General features: G+C 35.5%; 1 protein-coding gene across 2 annotated transcripts; it reads right to left on the reverse strand.

Moving 5' to 3' along the window:
• Positions 1-28: 28 nt before the first annotated feature.
• Positions 29-14,224, reverse strand: LOC121409069 (SREBP regulating gene protein-like). Of its 2 annotated transcripts, XM_041600872.1 has the most exons (6): positions 14,035-14,224; positions 10,514-10,664; positions 7,331-7,482; positions 6,428-6,541; positions 5,184-5,303; positions 29-117 (listed from the first exon to the last, which is right to left on the reverse strand). In XM_041600872.1, exons 1-5 carry the CDS (start codon positions 14,125-14,127, stop codon positions 5,217-5,219), a joined length of 597 nt encoding a protein of 198 aa, XP_041456806.1. In that variant the 5' UTR covers positions 14,128-14,224; the 3' UTR covers positions 29-117; positions 5,184-5,216. The 2 variants fall into 2 exon arrangements, with proteins under 2 accessions (XP_041456806.1, XP_041456805.1); XM_041600871.1 differs by lacking the exon at positions 29-117 and having other exon boundaries at positions 1,832-5,303.
• Positions 14,225-19,242: the final 5,018 nt, after the last annotated feature.

Below are 19,242 nucleotides of genomic sequence, written 5' to 3' on the forward strand. Positions count from 1 at the left end.
TTAAAACTAGATCATGAATCCAGTACCACAAATGGTTTATATTGTCAAGATGAAACTTGCACAAAGTTCTTTACAATGGCAAACACTAGCAGGCAGACATTGGATGACTTGGGACACCTGAAATCAAACCAAATAACAGAAACATGCAACTTGTAATCACTTAACCTTAACCACATGTAATAAATAATGAATGAACTAAGTAGCCCCCCCCCCCAAAAAAAAAGGTCTGCTATGCTCACCAATTAATGCTAACCTTGAATTATCCATATAATTCATCAAATGTTCTTCAGATTTGTATCATTTGTCACAGAAACAGGGGGGGGGGGGGTGCAAAACTTGTTTCACATTAATCGGCTTCAAACAATTCATATGAACAAATTTAAGACAGGATGCTTTTGAAATATTCTCTTCTTGGGATTTTAGTCGAGGCTAGCCCTGATGCAAGGCCATGTCATGAGTCTATGGGAGAAAGTTTTTTTCTCTAGCGGCCTTGTGGATCAGACCTTCCAGTGACAATCCAGTCTCACCTTCCCTTCTCATTCACCCATTCTATCTCTCTCAATCCCGCCTTCCCTATTCAGCTTTACTATCTCTCTCCCCTTACCATGCACCCCATCCTCTATTTTAACTGACCGCTCGATCACCTACCACCACCACACATCTCATCGATTTATCCCTTCATCTTTTCATTCTTAAAGCAAATGATCTATAAAGGTAATCCCCATGGCAACATGGTTCAATAACCGAACAAACTAAATATTTCCATGATACATGTACTTACCATAATGGTAGAGTTACCCCTGGTAAATTCATTAGTACATGAGGCTAACAATCCAATGAAATATGGAAAATACATGCAACCATTGGAAACCACTTCGATTCTAAATCATGCAATATGAAAAATGGAGCACATCAGTGTAGATGAGGTCTAGCAATAGGCAAGCAAAACATTCAAACAAGTACTTAATGATGATATGGTTGATAAATGTAACTTTTATGTTTGTTTAAGTGAAGTACTCTATACCTGTAATATTATTTCAACATATTTTAGCATGCATGGGTGGCTGTGTTAGTAAATGTCCTGAACTGCACGAGTTGTATCATATGGGGAAAATCAAACACACAGAATTTCCTATGTGTAATCATTATATTACACCAATTACTTTTTAAAGAATATTTTTTATTTCAAGATCTGAAAATGCACTTTAGGACAAGTTTTTTTTATTATTTCAGAACTATAAACATAATACTCACATAGAAGTGCACCCCAAAAAGTAGAAAGGGAAAGAAACAGAATAGTAGAAGCTAGCATTATTATTTTATGTGTAGCTTCATAGAATAAAAAATCTTAGGCCTATAGAACAACCAATAATCAATAAATTAAGACCTTTCATAGAACATAAAAGAAATTGGAAATTAAGAAAAAATCATAGCAAAATTAAGGAATTGAAACAACAAAATTGAACAAAAACAATAAACTACAGTGTGTTGAAGGCACCTTGAAGCTACACAAGGACCTGATAAAAGATATTGGTGACCCAATTATTCACATGGATTTCTATAAACCTACAACAAGATCTATTATTCCTCACACCTCCCTAGAACTGTAGGGCATCTTGCCAAAAGTCGATACCTTTTTCGCAAGATCTTGTTATAAAAGAGTTATGGTAGTTAGTAAGTGCCTTGAGTAGCAACATTCCCATATTTCCCATTTGCCTTTATAGCAATGAAAACACTCTTGCAAATTCCTTCAGAAAAGGCAGGAATCTGACATAGGGTGCAGAGGTACATACTGACACAGAAAGACAATCAAGACTGAAATGCAAAGTAATAGTTGTCACAAATGATTTATTTTTGACTAGTGGAATAACAGCATGTGTAAGTAAAAAGACAGTATTTGTTTTTTTCACCAGGATTACTGTTGGATAAAATCTGTGAGATTATTTCATCTATTCATGATCTGCAAGTAATATTCATTACTTTTCTCTTATAATCAAAACTTAAATTCAAAATCTACATGACCTTGAGAAAATGTGAAAGCAATCATTTTAACAAATGAAGTAATAGTTATTCATAATCATTATGGCCTGTTTTCTGAAGACCAGTTTAATTCAAGCCACAGTTTAACTCTATTATGCTAAAATTATGGTAAGCTGAAAATGTCCAACTTCTGTTTAAATTGCTATATTTCTGGCATGTGATTTCTTCTCTCCCCATGCTTTGATGGGTGAGAAAACTGTGTTTTTTAAGTCACCATTCCAAGACCTTAGTGAATAACTTGACTGTCAAGTGAGCTGATGAATTGAATTGAGGTTTTGAAGATTTGTGTCACAATTGGCTCTCCATAGTTAAACTGCAACTTTAGACCACAGTTTAATTATAAATACATGTAGAGTCAGAATAAGGGCCATCGTATTTTGGTAAAGAAAATAAAAACAAGCAACCTAAGCTGATGCATTAAATTAGTATACATCCAATGAAGAAAGAATACACAGAAGTTGAAAACACATAGACATATGAACATTAATTGTTGAACTCGTTTGGATTGATAAAATTAACTATGACAAGACTGAGGTATTTTGGAGGCTGGAAATTGACACACAAGTCACCAATGATTAACCTACAAAATTGTATACATTAATGTTCCAAAATGAATAAAAAATTATTCAAACTTGATCATTATGTTAATTTATGCATGAAATTAGACTTAAGCTGTAAGACTACAAAGCTCTTAAGTGCTAATTTTTGTTGAGAGATTCTTTGAGGGAGTCTGATAGAAAATTAAAATGATAGTTTCATGTTGATGATGGGAAGTTACATGAATAATGGTTACTTATTATGTATAAATGTTGCTTTTTCACAAACATGGTAGGCCTATACTTCATTAGCATATTACAGCAAATCTTGAGCTCTATGATTTGGCAATATACACGATACATCTAGATCTCAAAGTACATGCAGTTGGTCCATAAACAAGTTTAAAGGAAAAGAGTGATTAGCCAAGAGTATATCTCAACTATGATGAAAAGAATTCTACAAGTGCAAAATTAAGCTTTATATCTTATATCTGGCTAGACAATGTTTATTTACAATATTTACAATAATCATTAGGGTCATCCAAGACTCACCAATGTTCTACATGTACATGTATTTACAAGAACACATATAAATCGCAATTAATAATAAATATTTTAAAAGATATTTAGAGAAGTCAGAGTTACATGTACGTCAAGAGTACCTACATGTATACAGGCAAAATATTTTGATCCATGTGTACATTTCCTTGAAAGTATGATCTACATATGGCTTATATGTCACCAGTAAAGTGAATATTTAAAAAAAAATTATACCCCCAACAAAAAAAAAAGGGAAAAGAATATACATGTACAAAAAGTACAATTTGAATATTCTATTTTGGTGTGAATAAATTTCTAGTGTTTCCCAAAATAAAATTGAATTATTGTTCAAAGTGTTCCTTTACATTTCAATTTTAGACTATATAGCATAAATCAGTGTATAGTAAGTCTATATATCTATGTAAGTTGACCTACCACAAATCAAAGTATTGTTTCCGTCAGTGAGATTCGGACCATATAATGCTAAGCATGTGTTAATGGTATTTACCTATTTAATCAAATTAAACTACTCATGAGGCTGAGTGAAACAGATATCAGTGAGTACAAAGGCTCTACTTCAGCACAACTACCATATATCTTTTCTATATTCAGCTTTGATATATTGTTTATGTTTCTAAATGGTCATTGTACTCGGTACATCATTTCATTCACCCAATTTGTAATTTATGGGGAAATTTCTTTGCACCTAAAAAGAAAATAAATGATGCCATGAGAAAATTATAATTTTTTGAATTGCGATAATGAAGGACTTCATGTTAAAACAAATCTTAATGACATTTTGTGAAAGCCATTCCATTATGGAGTTCTATGAGAACATCTGAAAAAGCATTACATATAGAAATTTGAACAGTATATAGAAAATATATATGGTTATAGAAATTAAAATCTTGTGCCTGACATGAACAATCTTCTTTGATTTTAATGATAGATGCAGAATACTTTGGGAGAGCAAAATTTCCCAGCCATATTAGTTTCAAGATATTTGCAATTCCAGATATACCCCATACAGCAAACAACCACTCAGCAACAGGAAACCAAACACACAAATGAAAAGCATGCATGAGGAGTGACAAAATTCTACAGACATGACTGATAAAGAATACTGCTTAACAATTGCACTTAAACTGTGCAGTAAAAAATAAGTAAAATACAGGGCAGAGGTCAGTAATGTAGTTTCACTTCATAATATGGAAAATGATTCATATTCTGTAAGTATCATCTTGATAGCCACATATTTTGTTATGTTTTTGTTTGTTTTGTTTACCTACATGTACGTGTGCAAAAATTTGGTGAATATAAACTCCATAATTATGTTAACACTGTTAACAACAGAATTCATGTATGAGTTAGACTATCCAAACAACATTCAAATACTGAAATAATAGTTTCTGTATGTTAATTCTTATAATTCAAGATCTTCAGAATAACAATAATAAAAATAAACTTATGGTCCCAAGGAGTAAATACAGTCATGAATGAAATGATACAAACATGTTAGTCAAGAAAGTGAAGTATATCAAAAGCACACTTAGTTAAAAAGATTTGGCAATTAAAACTTTTTGAACACAAACAGGAAACTAGTTCACAAATGTATTGATTGAAATCAAATGGAAACTACAAATGGCAAGAATCATGTTTCGAAATAAAAGCTCTGAGGGAAAAGTTTTGATGACTATTTCTCTGATTTTTTAAAAATATCTACCTGTACACACATGTATATCTGTGAAGCTGACAATGACACTGAAAATGTCATATTTTGAAATTGTTTTTTAAGAATCATTCTCCCAAGTAAAAATTATGAAGCAATATTTAATCTAGTTTTTTCTTTTTTTTAAAAGACCAAATATTACTGTAAAACAACTTGTTGAGTCCTATGACTTCATAATCCCTAATACACAAGAATGAATAAAGGGACATTCGAGGGGGGGGGGGGCATATTCTGTCATTTTAATCCCCTCCTTTGGATGGATTTCCATAGCAATGAATACATTTGTAAACTAATCTTCTTTTTTTCATATTAAACAATATCCCTGAAGGTTCAGTCACCTTGATGTCAAAGGTCAGAAGGTCAAGCAGAGGTCATGAGTTGAGCTTGAGTTCTGGTTGAGTTTCCCCATAGCAGTGCTTGGCATCTGGGTCTCTGTATGTGTTCTCATGCTGGACACTCTGAAAGATTGAGAGGTGTTAAGATCATGAATCAAAACACAAAAGTCTTGTCCTATATACTCTAAAAAATAACAGTCTCAATTATTGAAAACTAGAGATATAACAATGTGCCATCAAGAGAGTGCAAAATTATGGAAAGCCATAGATACACGGTGTATAACGATTTGTTATTACAAGAGTGGAAGATTATGAGAAGCCCGAGATACAGGGTGTACAACACTTTCTCATTGGCAGAATGCAAAATTATGGAAAGCCAGAGATACATTATCATTAAGCGTTAGTGCATCTTTGTAAACTAATAATCAAGCTACTTTGTCAAAATGATGAAAGTGTAAATGACATGCACATCATTTATCAAGATAAATATGTCAGTCTTGTCAGATGATTAAATTCTGATTTTCCTAGACTGATCACAGCTTGTCATTAAGAAAGTCCCTTTGTAAATGAATGGGTCAAGCTGATTTGTGCAAATTATGAAACATTAGTATTTATCATTTCTTTAGCACTGTGCTCAGACAGTGGCAATTTCAACATATTTATTTCTGCCTTTCATACTATTGAGATCGAATGAAGATGAGCAGAGCCTCAGTATTTCTCTGATTTTCTAAGTTTGACTGTATTTCAAATCTTTTGCAAAAAATAATAGCTTGTACGGTAGCTTCACATTACATGTACCTGTATCTCTTTCATTTTCAATAAAACATATAAATGAGACACCCATTTCACATGACATGGGAAAACTGTAATGATCAATGTCAAAATTGAAACGATTCCGAATGCATTTGTAAATAAAGCTTTCTACAGGCACGTAAATATCTGTTTTAGGGGTACTAATATACTACCAAATAAAGTTCTCAAAAGTATTAATTAGTATTTTTTTATTACAAAAGTGGTCTACAAACCTGGAATAAATTACAAACTTGCAATGATCAATAGAATTTACAGTTGTATGCACATTCAGTTCAACACACCCACAATTACTTTATCAGAATAATTGCATGAAATCTGCAACTGGTTTTGATACTAAGTGTATTGGGTCAAGGATTATAGACAAAAACAAAATGAGGGTTTGTCAGTCAGTAATTCTTTCATTTTTTAAAATGACAATCTCCTTATTAACTTACCTGAGATGAGGTACGACATTTTGTTAGGCAGAGCTCAAAATGATCAGCTACTGACTGAAATAATAACCGGAATGTGTGACTGGCCTTCCCCAACATGTCCTGTAAAACATGTTCCTGTTCAGAGAAAAAGAGAGATTGAGAGAAAGAGGGAGAGATCCAGATGGACAGTTAGAAAATGCAAGAAAACAGAGAGAGGTTCTTTGTTTATAATACAAGCTATCTTTCTGGAGATCCGGAAATCATGTCTATATGTACCTGTGCATATAATTATCATTGTCTCTTTCTGTCATAATAGATAATAAACTAAGTTAGAAAGATTAATTGTGGTTGAAATATCTAATCAGAGTGACCATGCCCTCTACCAATAATGGATACCGGTACAAATGCTGGATATCTTAAGTTCAAGTTTACTCTAACCTAAGCTTCCTTGATATACATTTTTTGTGCAACTAATAAACACACACAAAGAAATTATCCAAAGTTGAAATATTAATTGAATTCTACCATCACATTTACAGCTTGCAATGTTGGCATCATATCATTTGAATTACATCATATTGCTATTTTCCGTTTTTTCTTGCACAACTCTTGCCCTACTTTTCAAAAATAATTTAATTGATGCAGTCTCTATTGCCTCTCCAACAATTTTCTGGCTTTGTACACAAAATGTTGCAAAGCTTTGATGCACATGGTCTGGGGAAAATTTCATCAACAGCACACATGCCAACCTCTTGACAGAGTTTCCTTGCAAAATTCATATTTTCATTGGAAAAATGCAAAATACAAACATGTATGTATGCAATGAAGGGGGGAGGGGGGGGGGTAATAAAACACATTGGTCAATTTAGAAGTCCATTCAATCCTAAAAACAAGCATAGATTGAAATCAGTAGGAGAGTATTACCTTTTCTGGATGCATACAACACGAAACACAACGCTCATAATTAACACAGCATCCATTCTTTGAGCACCCGTTACAGTTGTGTATTGAGCTGGATTTAGCCTCAGGGTTACAGCAACCATTAGCTAGCAAATCTTTCCATGAACAAACATATCCTGTGACCAAAAAAAAAGAAGAGAAAACATTACACTACTTGGGTTATAATCAATGTATTCGTATAACTACTTGTATTGGTACATGTAGATTGCATGAGTTAAAATGAGCTGGATTGAGCTTCTGGGGTGGTATTCTGAAAACGTTCTTATCTTTGTTCTTATCTCAATGAGATAAGAAGACGCTAAAATCATTGCAAATCGGTATTCTGAAATCTTCTTAACACGTTCTTATCTCTGTAAGGACTGCCCCCTTCTTATCTCCAACACGCCCATTTTTAAGATTTTACCAATCAAAATGCGCTTTATATTGGCAGTTTAACCAATAAGAGCGTTCCTTATGTGAAGAGAATATCATGTGCGCTGCGCGTTCACTCTTTCTGGCGCATTGCGCGAAATAGGCATTTTATACGCAATGACTCATTTCATTATTTCGAGACGTCCACGTGCACAAAAAAAGAAAGAAAAGTAAATAAAGCAGGTACGAATAAAGAACAAAATATGAAGAAAGTAAGTAGGTATGAAAGTAAGAAGACAGAAAAGGGTCAGAATGAGGCAGAAAAAAAGATGAAAGGGACAAAGCAGAAATAATGAAAAAATAAAGAGAAAACGAAAAAAAAGCAAGCAAAAAGAACTTAAAAATTAAAAAAGAAAGAAAATGGAATGAATAAAAGAAGGAAAGAAAGAAAGAAAGAAAGAAAGAGAAAGAAAGAAAACGAAAAGGGAAAATATAAAGTTGGGAAAAGAAAACGAAAAAAAATCAATGGAAAGAATAAAGAAAACAGTTAATAGAAGAAAGACAGAGAGAAGGAAGAAAGTAAAGAAAAAGAATAAATAACGAACGAAAAAAAATGAGCAAAATAAAGAAAAAAAAGAAAGTAAAAAAAGACACAAAAGTTTTAGAAAGCATAAATAAAAAAAAAATAAGAAAGAAAAAGTCAGAATTATTAAAGGGAAGGAAGAAAAAGGGGGAAAAATAAAATGAATGATTAAATAAAGGAAAAGCATGTATAAAAACGAAAGAATGGAAGAAAAATAAGGAAGAAAAATAAAAAGATTATAAACAAGTGAAGGAAGAAAGAAAGAAAAGGAAGGGGAAACGGGGGAAAAGTAGACAAAATACTCATTATAGAAAGAAAAGAAAGGGATAAAACGAAAAGGGAAAATAAAAAAGGAAGAAAGATGAAGTATAAATGAAACAAAGCAAAAGAAAAAAAAAGAAATTAAAAGATTCAAACAGAACAAAAGAAAATATATAAATGAAGAATGAAAGAAAGGAAGAAAGACAGACAGATAGAAAGGAAGAAAAAAGGAAAAGAAAGAAGGGGTAGAAAAAAGAGACAGGAAAAATAAAGGGTGAATGAAAGAAATGGTGGGAGGAATACTTGTGGGTATTTGTTACTACTAGAGGCCATCGATTTTGAGCAAGAAAAAACGCGGACATCGTGAGATGTGATAACCTTATAGCTATCTTAAATATTATCTTAAATATCGTGAAAGACAAGTGGAATGCCTCTGGCCGTCTCACCTGCATCACGCGGTTCAATATAGCAGCAGTGCTGACTTTGAATACTACTCTAACTCGCACAAGATGTTCAGTGATACATGGTTACTCTTATGTCCACTTTTTATGAACTAGACCAATAAACTTATAGAGATATGATGGTTATTCAACAAAAAACCCCAACATGGCCAAAGTTCATTGACCTTACATGACCTTTGACCTTGATCATGTGACCTGAAACTCGAACAGGATGTTCAGTGATACTTGATTACTCTTATGTACAAGTTTCATGAATCAGATCCATAAACTTTCAAAGTTATGATGGTAATTCAACAGATACACCCAATTCAGCCAAAGTTCATTGACCTTTGACCTTGGTCATGTGACCTGAAACGCGCACAGGATGTTCAGTGATACTTGATTACTCTAATGTCCAAGTTTAATGAACTAGACCAATAAACTTTCAAAGTTATGATAGTAATTCAACAAATACCCCGATTCGGCCAAAGTTCATTGACCCTAAATGACCTTTGACCTTGGTCATGTGACGTGAAACTCATGTAGGATGTTCAGTGATACTTGATTAACCTTATGTCCAAGTTTCATGAACTAGGTCCATATATTTTCTAAGTTATGATGACATTTCAAAAACTTAACCTCAGGTTAAGATTTCGATGTTGATTCCTCCAACATGGTCTAAGTTCATTGACCCTAAATGACCTTTGACCTTGGTCATGTGACATGAAACTCAAATAGGATGTTCAGTAATACTTGATTAACCTTATGGCCAAGTTTTATTAACTAGGTCCATATACTTTCTAAGTTATGATGTCATTTCAAAAACTTAACCTCAGGTTAAGATTTGATGTTGACGCCGCCGCCGTCGGAAAAGCGGCGCCTATAGTCTCACTTTGCTTCGCAGGTGAGACAATAAAAACGAAAAAAGATAAGAACGTTTTCAGAATACCACTTATCCTCATTTTGTTCTTATCTTTTAGCGCGCTTTGGTATTATATGCGCGAGTTGTAAATTTACGCGCTCAGCATTGGATGGAAAGCAAGATAAGAACAAAGATAAGAACAAAAGATAAGAAAAAGATAAGAACGTTTTCAGAATACCAATTTAAGAAAGTGACGTAGATAAGAACAAAATTAAAAAAAGATAAGAACGTTTTCAGAATACCGCCCCTGGGTTACAACCATTACATTTAAATAGAACTTTCCATCAATGTCAACTTTCTAAGACAAAAAAAGGGAGAATATAAAATACAGACAATTCATGTTTATCACTATCAGTCTCTGGACTATTTATTTGTTTTTATCACTTTGTGGTATTTTTATGCAATTCTCTTATAATACAGAAGCCATGTATACATGTAACCCTTATAAGAGTTCGCTGACCGTATGATAATGAATTCTTCAAAAATATATCCTTTCATGTTTCCCATTCTTTTTAGGGTGGAGTGGTGTTGGGTTTCAGTTTTTATCAACTCGTCATTCTACCAAATTTGGTCACCTTCAAATACTTTACCTTTTTCATCAACAACAAATATTTTTCCCTGGCGTGAATTTCTACAGGATGTAAGATTGAATTTGAGTTTTTCGCTGGTCCTGGTCCTTAATGCTATCTGTTGCGGCGTGGGGACCACATCCTGGAACTGGTCCGAGATGGTGAGTGGGACCTTTTTAAGCAAAACACAAAAAGAAATACAAGATAAGCACAGGGTGTAGTTGAAGTCCATCGGTAAAGACATAATGATGCATGTAGGGGAGAGAGAGGTAATTGAGGTCCTGGGGTAAATAAGGCCCCCAGTCAGTGTTTAGCTCACTGCTCAGGTTTACCGGTGTAAAGCCAGGGGATTGCTGTTTGTGTGGTATTTTGAGACAGTTCCTTAGCACATATCCTTAGAATAAACAATGCCCAATGCACATGGCCAGGACTTGCAGGAGGAGCTCAAACCCAGCAGCACCTCAAAATAATAGGATGTGGGGGGGGGGTCGGTTGTCCGGACAGTTTATCTTTTTGAAGCCTTCTTTTTTGTCTTACACTAAAAATATGGATTCAATACTTGTAATCATCTTATATTCTGTTCTTTATAATATTTCCTAACATTTTGTACTAAAAATTGATGAAACTTTGCTTGTAATTTTTTTCCAAATGACTTTCTAAAATTGATCGTCCGGGCACACAACAACTGGGTATACAAGGCAAAAAGCGATTTTGTGTCTCTCCCACTTATGAAAATAACCAGAAATATCGTGATTTGCAAGAGCACGCAACAGAATTTTATCAAAACTTCATTGTGAAAGACTGGGATGGAATAACGCTTGTCATAAAAGCCTTGCATGTAAACTTTAACGTTGACCTGAAGATGACCTTTGATCATTGGAAATTTGGATGTGATTTCTTTTTCATATTTTTCATGTGACTTTCAATTCATGTACAAAAAAGAAACGATCGGATAGATCTAACGTTACTGCTAATACGTTGTCTGTACATACGGGCCCCGGGGGGAGGGGGAGGCGGGCACTCGACCAAAAAAGTGGTGCGGGTGTGCCGCGGGCGAGACAAAAAAACGGGGGCCTTGGAGCGGGCTTATTGTAAAAAGGAGGGCCCTCCGAACGGGCTTCGGAACGACAAATGTTTGTGAAAACGGGGGTCCTTGGAATGGATCGCCAGCGTGTGAGTGCGTATGCATCCCTATGGAACGGTCATGCGTGCATGATGCAGCTAGCGCGGCCTCCGCCGGGGGAGCTCTGCGGCCGCTTTTCACCAAAATTGCAGCTCATTCAATACGATCGGAGCGGCGTAACGAAAAATATGCGAAGCTTTGGAGCAGATTTCTCTCTTCTTTTTTTCTCAATAAGAAGAAAATGCTATGCCTTGGAGCGGCTTTCTTTGTTCTTTTTCTCAACAAGGCAAAAATGCTATGCCTTGGAACGGAAATTTGAGTGTGAAAATGGGGGTCCCCTCCGCGGCACATACCCACTATGCATTATATACCGAGTGCCCCCCCCCCCCCGGATACAGGCCTACTATTATTGGTGAGTGAGCCAACGCAGGTCAGCGGAACAACCAAAATACAGAGACTGAACTCTGAAGCTTTTGGTCTAGTAGTGCTGTGCTGTGCCTAGCCTGGGGCGTTTTGGGGAGGGAAAGTCAAATACTGTACGTAGGTATGAACTATGGTCACTCCCCACTAACACCTGGGACCCCTACCTATATATTTCCCCACATACGGGTACGAAACCAGAAAATCGCGCGATTTGCGTGCTGTCGTCAAGCGGAAGACAAAGAAATCAAGATGGCGACGTAAACACGGCCGTAAGCTCTTCCCATCTTTTCAAAACAAATCTCTCATATTTTTAATGAATTCTTCTTTAAAAATGAAATCAATATCGCAAAAATGTTGGAAATGAAGTTGGACCCCACACGTTTTAGGGCTAGATCTTTTACTAGAGGGAAAGTAGAATTCTCGGGGGCGAAAGTTTCTGGTTTTGTACCCGTATGTGGGGAACTATAGGTAGGGGTCCCGGGCGTTAGTGGGGAGTGACCATACGTACAGTAGGATGGGGGGTCGGGTGTCCGGACACTTTATATTTTTGAAGCCTTCTTTTTTGTCTTTGGATTACACAAAAAATATAAATTCAATAGTTGTAATCATCTTCTGTTTTGTTCTTTATAATATTTCCCACTCATGGTTTCAAATCATCTCGTGTGTGAAGGATTCATATGCACCTGGTACACGCAAATCTTTCACACCTTTTTAGCTCAAATAACTATGACTTTACATCATAGCTACGGATTCTAATTGTGCTATGACACTTACCAAACCATATGGATCGTGTGTTAACTTTCACACTGTTTTTTTAATAAAAATAAAAGCATTTTTTTGTGATCTTCACGTAGATGCCTCTGGATCAGCGTGGATATCAATTTTTGCCTAAAGAGGGCGCGCGATATAATTCACAAGCCGGTAGGCACTTAAGAACCAAGTTTGAAAGTATACTCGTAAAAGTATGTCACTCTCGCCGATGAATATTCATTAGATCGTGGTCGTGCGTGTTCAATACACACTGAGTGCATGCATGCAGAGTTTGTATTGAACACACACGACCATGATCTAATGAATGTTCATCGCGAGAGTGACGTAATTTTACGAGTGTCCTTTCAAACTTGGTTCTTAAGTGCATACTGTTTGTTTACGGTATACCGTACCTTTGTTTACGGTTTTGCAAGCTAGCTGAATTCTAGGCGATCAGCATTATTTTCTTGCTCGTTCAATCCACTTTCATCATCATCTTGTCAAAAGATGGCGTACTTTACCAATAAGTATATACATGAGATGCAACCTGTTGATTTTTGGTACAATTTCCTATTATGTGCGGACGACTTGAATCAAGAATGTTCGATAGGAAAAATTGCTTTTTCGATTGTTGTTTGCGTACTTTCCACCGCAGTATCAAGGATAACTAAGGACGGATTGAACGGTTGACATAAATTTGGCATGTTTGGAGGTAAGCGATATAAACAGTTTTATAAATAATTCCTTTTTAGAATGAAGTTAAAATATGAATGTTCAATTGCAAGAGTCATAGTGGAGAAATATTGAAAGGACTTTGGCGTGTTTCATTCCCTCACATTCGTGTGATGAATGAAAACGTCAAAGTCCACTATGAAATCACATGCGTTGTGCGAGGTTGGGCCTATTTACTTAGACAGGAATAACCGTCGTTTCTGGCATGTCTGGGGATTTATTCAACAATTTCTGACATTTTACTGTAATCCCCATTCACCGACGGTAAAGTGTCCGTGTGCCCTCTGTATTTGGTGAGTGAAGCCAACGGAGTTCAGCTGAACAACCAACATAACAGAGACCGAAGCTTTTGGTCTATGCCTGTGGCAGCGCCAGTCATTGCCAGTGCACTGTGCAGTCTGTTAGTGGCAGAGCAGTGGTCACTGTCTACGACGCAGAGCCAGAGACATACCGTATACGGTAGGCCTATACTTTTTACGACAGACAAATTTGACAACTTTTAAAAGATTCTTACCTGATTCAACGTCTCATATAAATAGTATGTAAATGAAAGAAGGAATATTACTGCCAATACCCAACGTCTCCGTAGAAATCTAAAGGGAAACATCAGGAAAATCCGCCGAAATCTTCAACATATTAATGCATAGATCTCGGGACTTGCGAATATTTTTCAACAATCTCTGTGCAGCTGAGTAATACTGAAGTAAGCGACTAAGCAAATCGAGGAAGATAATTTGTTAATCAAAAATTTAGACTAATAGAAACTAAGATCAAAATCTAAAAACTAGAATCAGTGCTGCATTTTAAAATAATTATATTACATATAAATAATATTTTCAATAATTTAGAATAGGTTTAAAAATTATAATTTTCTAAATGTAATTCGATCATTTGCCCCCTGCATACATCTATATCTTTGGCCCATGTAGAATTCACCATTTCCCCCAATATCATTGCTAACTTCGCACGGTACCCATTGTAATGACGTCATATCATAAGGTATTTTTAGAAATATCCTCAGCAAGTGTAACCTCTCAAATTAAATGACAGATTGAACTTTTTGAAAATGTGGTTTTCTTTTTGAAACTCAGATACATCCCGCCAAGTGACTTTTTGATATCCCCTTTTCAAATTGTTTTTGCTCACTCATGCATTTAATCAGAAATAATCTAAGTAATTTCAGATGAAAGAGGAGATTCTAATATTAAGCTTCACAATGGTAGGTCATTTGTCTAAATGATTAAGTTATGATAAATCGTCAATAATACCCCTTTCATAAACCCAATTAAAATGAATTAGGCGGCTAATAGCAGCATAATTTGGTCGTAAAATTGGAGGAGGACAAGAGTTATCCGCATTACTCTGATGCTGCTATTATCCGCATAATAGCGGCATCGGGATAAGATTTCGAGTTTATGAACGCATTTCCAAATAATGCGGATAATTGCCATGGTGCGGTCACAAGGTCACCCTTTTCCAACACAACCGCATTGGAGGGGGCGTGTCCAGTTGTCATGGTGATTATCCGCCTTTTTCAGGACGGGCGCTCGTAAAAATAATGCGCCTTATTTTCGGAGTTTACATATCAATTTGTTGTGTACAAAAACGCTCCTCTTATAAGGCATAGAAATGGGACGTTTGACGCACAGTCACTAATACGCACCGCTGTCTTCGCATCGTGCAGGCAGTCTACGTGTATAGTGGCAGGCTGCTACATTGCGGTGCAGGGGTGTTCAACTTACATATCGCGAGCGCACTCAGCTGCGTGTTTTAACTTCTTCTCCTTTCTCTCCTTTTCTTTTCATTTTTCATCGCATTACTTGTTTTCATAAATTTCCCTCTCACTTTCCTTGTTTTCTCACTCCCTTCAGTTTTGTAACTCTTCTTGATCACTTGCATTCATTGGCACACCCCCCGGTCAAGAATGGTACGGTCCTATCCAACATACACTCAAGTCGTCGCTGTACGAATACATGCGCTGCGTTGCCTAGCTATGCATGTGTACTGTGTACTATACTGTGTACACACAATGCCATCGGCTGAACCCGCCAAACTATAGTGACCAATTATTGCAAAAGCTTTTGCAAATGTGAAAAGTGACAGAGGTTTTTTTTATCCAATCAAAATCATTCTTAGGTATTCGCAATCTACAGCATTTTCTGCAAAATGTCTTTTTTTGATAGGGTCTATTGTGACGTATATATTTTTTTACAACAATGTGAAGTCGCACCAAACGTTTCGTTTCTCGCACTTGCCCATTGGCTCATGTACAAATGGATTTCCAAAATCATCAAGAAAGGTTCCAAAAACCTCAAAAGTGACAGAACTTAATTTGACTAAAATCAAATGAAAATCATATCATGTTAAAGGTGAGAATCTGCTCTATTCTATTCTGTTTTGATAGATCACCTTGTTGACGCGTTTGGGAGATATCTTAGCAAATCCCTCAAAAACGGCGTATTTTTTATTATTCTCCATAGGGAAATAATTTAACACGCTACGCACTGCAAAAAAGGAGCGCAAACAAATTGATATGTGGACGCAATTTTTATTGAATTATCCGCATTACTCTTAGGCGGCTAATTGGAGGATAGGTTTATGAAAAGGGTATAAATCTCGGTATCGTTTTTTTGTGGGACGCACTGTATAATGTAATTATCTGTATATAGGCCCTGATATGAAGAGTTCGCATGCAAAAGGGGGTAGGTCGATCCACTTTTCATCAAATTTGATTTTTTTTGTCTCAATGTAAAGATTTTTAGAAGCTCTATAAGATGATACTAAAGAAAAGTTGAAATTCCTAAACAGTGAACTAAAATATCTGGCAAAGATTTTTTTTAAAGGGGTTATAGGTCCATTTCAGTTTGGTTGCAAAAGGGGTTAGGTCCACACAGATTTGTTGGGGGAAAAGAATACTTTAAAAATGTGACGACATTTAGATTTCTTTTATACCCAATTTTATGTTCTCATGGTAGGGTATCATGAAAATTTAGTTTCGCATAAGAATATTGCAATATTGGAGAATAAAAAATAATTTTCTTGGAGTGGACCTAACCCCCCTTTCCGGCCCCCTTTTGCAACCAAACTCTGGCGGAAGAGCCGCTTTGTCAAAAGGAGTAACTAGGTCTATTTCTCATAAAATTTTATTGTTTTTTGTCTCAAAACCACAAAATTTTTAGTCGCACCAAAGACAATCTGAAATTAACATGAAAAAGGTGAATAAATTAAGTGGCAAAAAACCAAACTTTTTTTAATCAAAAGAGATTGTATTCATTTCAGTTTGCTTGCAAAATGGGTAAGGTCCACAATATTTTTTGAAAATATATAGAAATCATGAAGACAGGTAAATTTCTTACCTAATTTTATGTTCACATGATAGGTTAGGACATCATGACAATCTAGTTTCTCATAAAAATATTGCAATAAGTGAGAATAAAAAAGTTTTTTTTCTTTGAATGGTCCAAAGTGGACCTAATCCCTTTTGCAACCAAACTCTTCATGTATAGAAGTCATAAAATATGAAGTGGGATAATCAAAGTCTACTAAACACTGAATGCTTGAACCCCTTGAACAGTACAATAAACCCATAATATGCTTTCATCCGGGGCTTTCATTATCTAAAATACTGATCATTTAAGAATCCTGCTCTTTTTCGTGATGGCATGATCATAATAAGCATGGTATCATTTTAAAGAGAATTCAATTATCTTTTGAATGATGTCAAATATACATTGTGTAAAATTGGGAGTCGGGAGAAATTAATGGCCAAACTCAGATTTCCAAACTTTTTTGAGGGGTTTATATATGGTATATATATATATATATATATATATATATATATATATATATACATATATATATATATATAGTTGCTTTGGAAACTCTTTCATCTAAATATTTTGTAAAAGAACTTTGAATTCATTGAAAGAACAATGAAAAGCGTATATGGTCTAGTGGTTAGGCAACGGCGTTCCAAGCTGGAGGCCGGGTTTGATTCCTGGCAAAGACATTTTTCCAAAGGGCAGATATAGCTCTGGGGAACCTTGATTCAAGCTACGCCTATACCAGTGTTCTCTCATCCATTTCTTTCACAAAATATTTGAAATAAAGAATTGCCAAAGCTGTTGTAGGCCTGTATAATTTCTCACATTAGTATAATTTGTCCCATAGTACTGTAAGGGACTGTATCTCAGCAATAACTTTGATCCAGCTGAGGCATGGCGGCTTGTCATTGTACAAAACCCACCTACATGCACACGACAATGGAAATTATAATTGGTATGTTGTCGAAAATTTGTTTATCTGATGGTCAATCTGATCGGGGTCGCCCTTGCCACTAACCCATCCCTGCGGTCTCGTGCAAGGCACCAGCGTTCCAATCTGGGACCTGGTTCGATTCCGGCAGAGACATTTTTTCGACATTACCAATTTTTCCAAAGGGCAGATCTCTCTGGGGAACCTTGATTTAAGCTACGCCTATACCATTGTAAACATGACCTTCAAATATTTGCATGTGTTTTGAATTTTTGATCTCTTGTAACTATGTAGTAGCTAGGCCTGATGAAGGCCTGATTAAACGGCCGAAAACTTGCCTATAATACAATCTTGAAAGCCACGTCTTCCCAGAACCAAAATCCAATTGAAACCAGTTGGATTTCCAGGGGCGGATCCAGCCTTCGCCAATAGGAGGGGCCCGGATTTTTTTTTTCAGCCATATTTTCCCCGATCGGCCGCTCGAAGATGATTTTTTGATTCTTTGAGTCCTAATAGTCACTTTTTAGCTTTATTCTTATTAATCAACATATATATATATATATATATATATATATATATATATATATATATATATATATATATATAATATCATAATCCTTATTTATATAATGCGAGCTCGAAGCGCGAGCTAATTCTTTGGGAATTTCAAGTATTTTTTTCCTAAAAGTTGAACATTCTGGGCAATGTTTGTTTTCCTGAAAAAAGATGTGTATGAAACTAAATCATTACTACGAATGCGAAGCGCGAGCAGAAATGAACTGATGGAAAAGGTACCTGTTAATTAAAGATTGCATGCAGTTAGCGATGAAGACGTTATGTATTTTAAAAATTAAACAACGCGAGCGCGAAGCGCGAGCGAAAAATTTTGAGATTTAGACCTATACTGAACGAGACACTCTATTCATGCTTTGTAAATCGTGAAAAGGATGAGTTATTGGGGAAGTTCCTTACATTAATAATGTAAGGGCAAAGCGCGAGCTGAAAGTTTTCATATGCGTTTTGAACTGATCGAAAAGGTACCCGTTAATGACTGCCACTTTAATAGCCATGGAGACGACTGAGACGTTAAGTACTTCAGATCATGCGAGTGCGAAGCGCGAGCTGAAAAATTTTGACATTTCTACATAAAGAATGGAAAATTTTAATCAATTCTTTTATATTGAAAACAAGATAGCTATATAACTAAACAATTGATGCGAGCGTAAATAAAATCGAGATTTAGACCTAAAACTGGGCACTCTATTCATGTCTTGTAAACCATGAAAAGAATTAGCAATAGGGGATCTTTTTACATTAATAATGAGAGCACAAAGCGCGAGCAGAATTTTTTTTACATTGTGATCTGAAACTGGAAAATGATCATGTTCTTAGGACATGTGATCATAAAAATTGAAGACTGTCTTCCTATTCCACTTGCTGAGCTCGAGATGAAACAAAAGGGACAATT

This window comes from Lytechinus variegatus, chromosome 2 (genome assembly GCF_018143015.1).
Source record: "Lytechinus variegatus isolate NC3 chromosome 2, Lvar_3.0, whole genome shotgun sequence".
In the NCBI taxonomy this organism is placed as follows: domain Eukaryota; kingdom Metazoa; phylum Echinodermata; class Echinoidea; order Temnopleuroida; family Toxopneustidae; genus Lytechinus; species Lytechinus variegatus.

Coding starts and splice junctions, on each gene's coding strand:
- LOC121409069 (XM_041600872.1), bottom strand. CDS start 14,127: ATGTTTCCCTTTAGATTTCTACGGAGACGTTGGGTATTGGCAGTAATA. Junction 10,665..14,034: donor TATATGAGACGTTGAATCAG/GTAAGAATCTTT, acceptor TTGCTTAAAAAG/GTCCCACTCACCATCTCGGA. Junction 5,304..6,427: donor AATGTCGTACCTCATCTCAG/GTAAGTTAATAA, acceptor TCAATCTTTCAG/AGTGTCCAGCATGAGAACAC.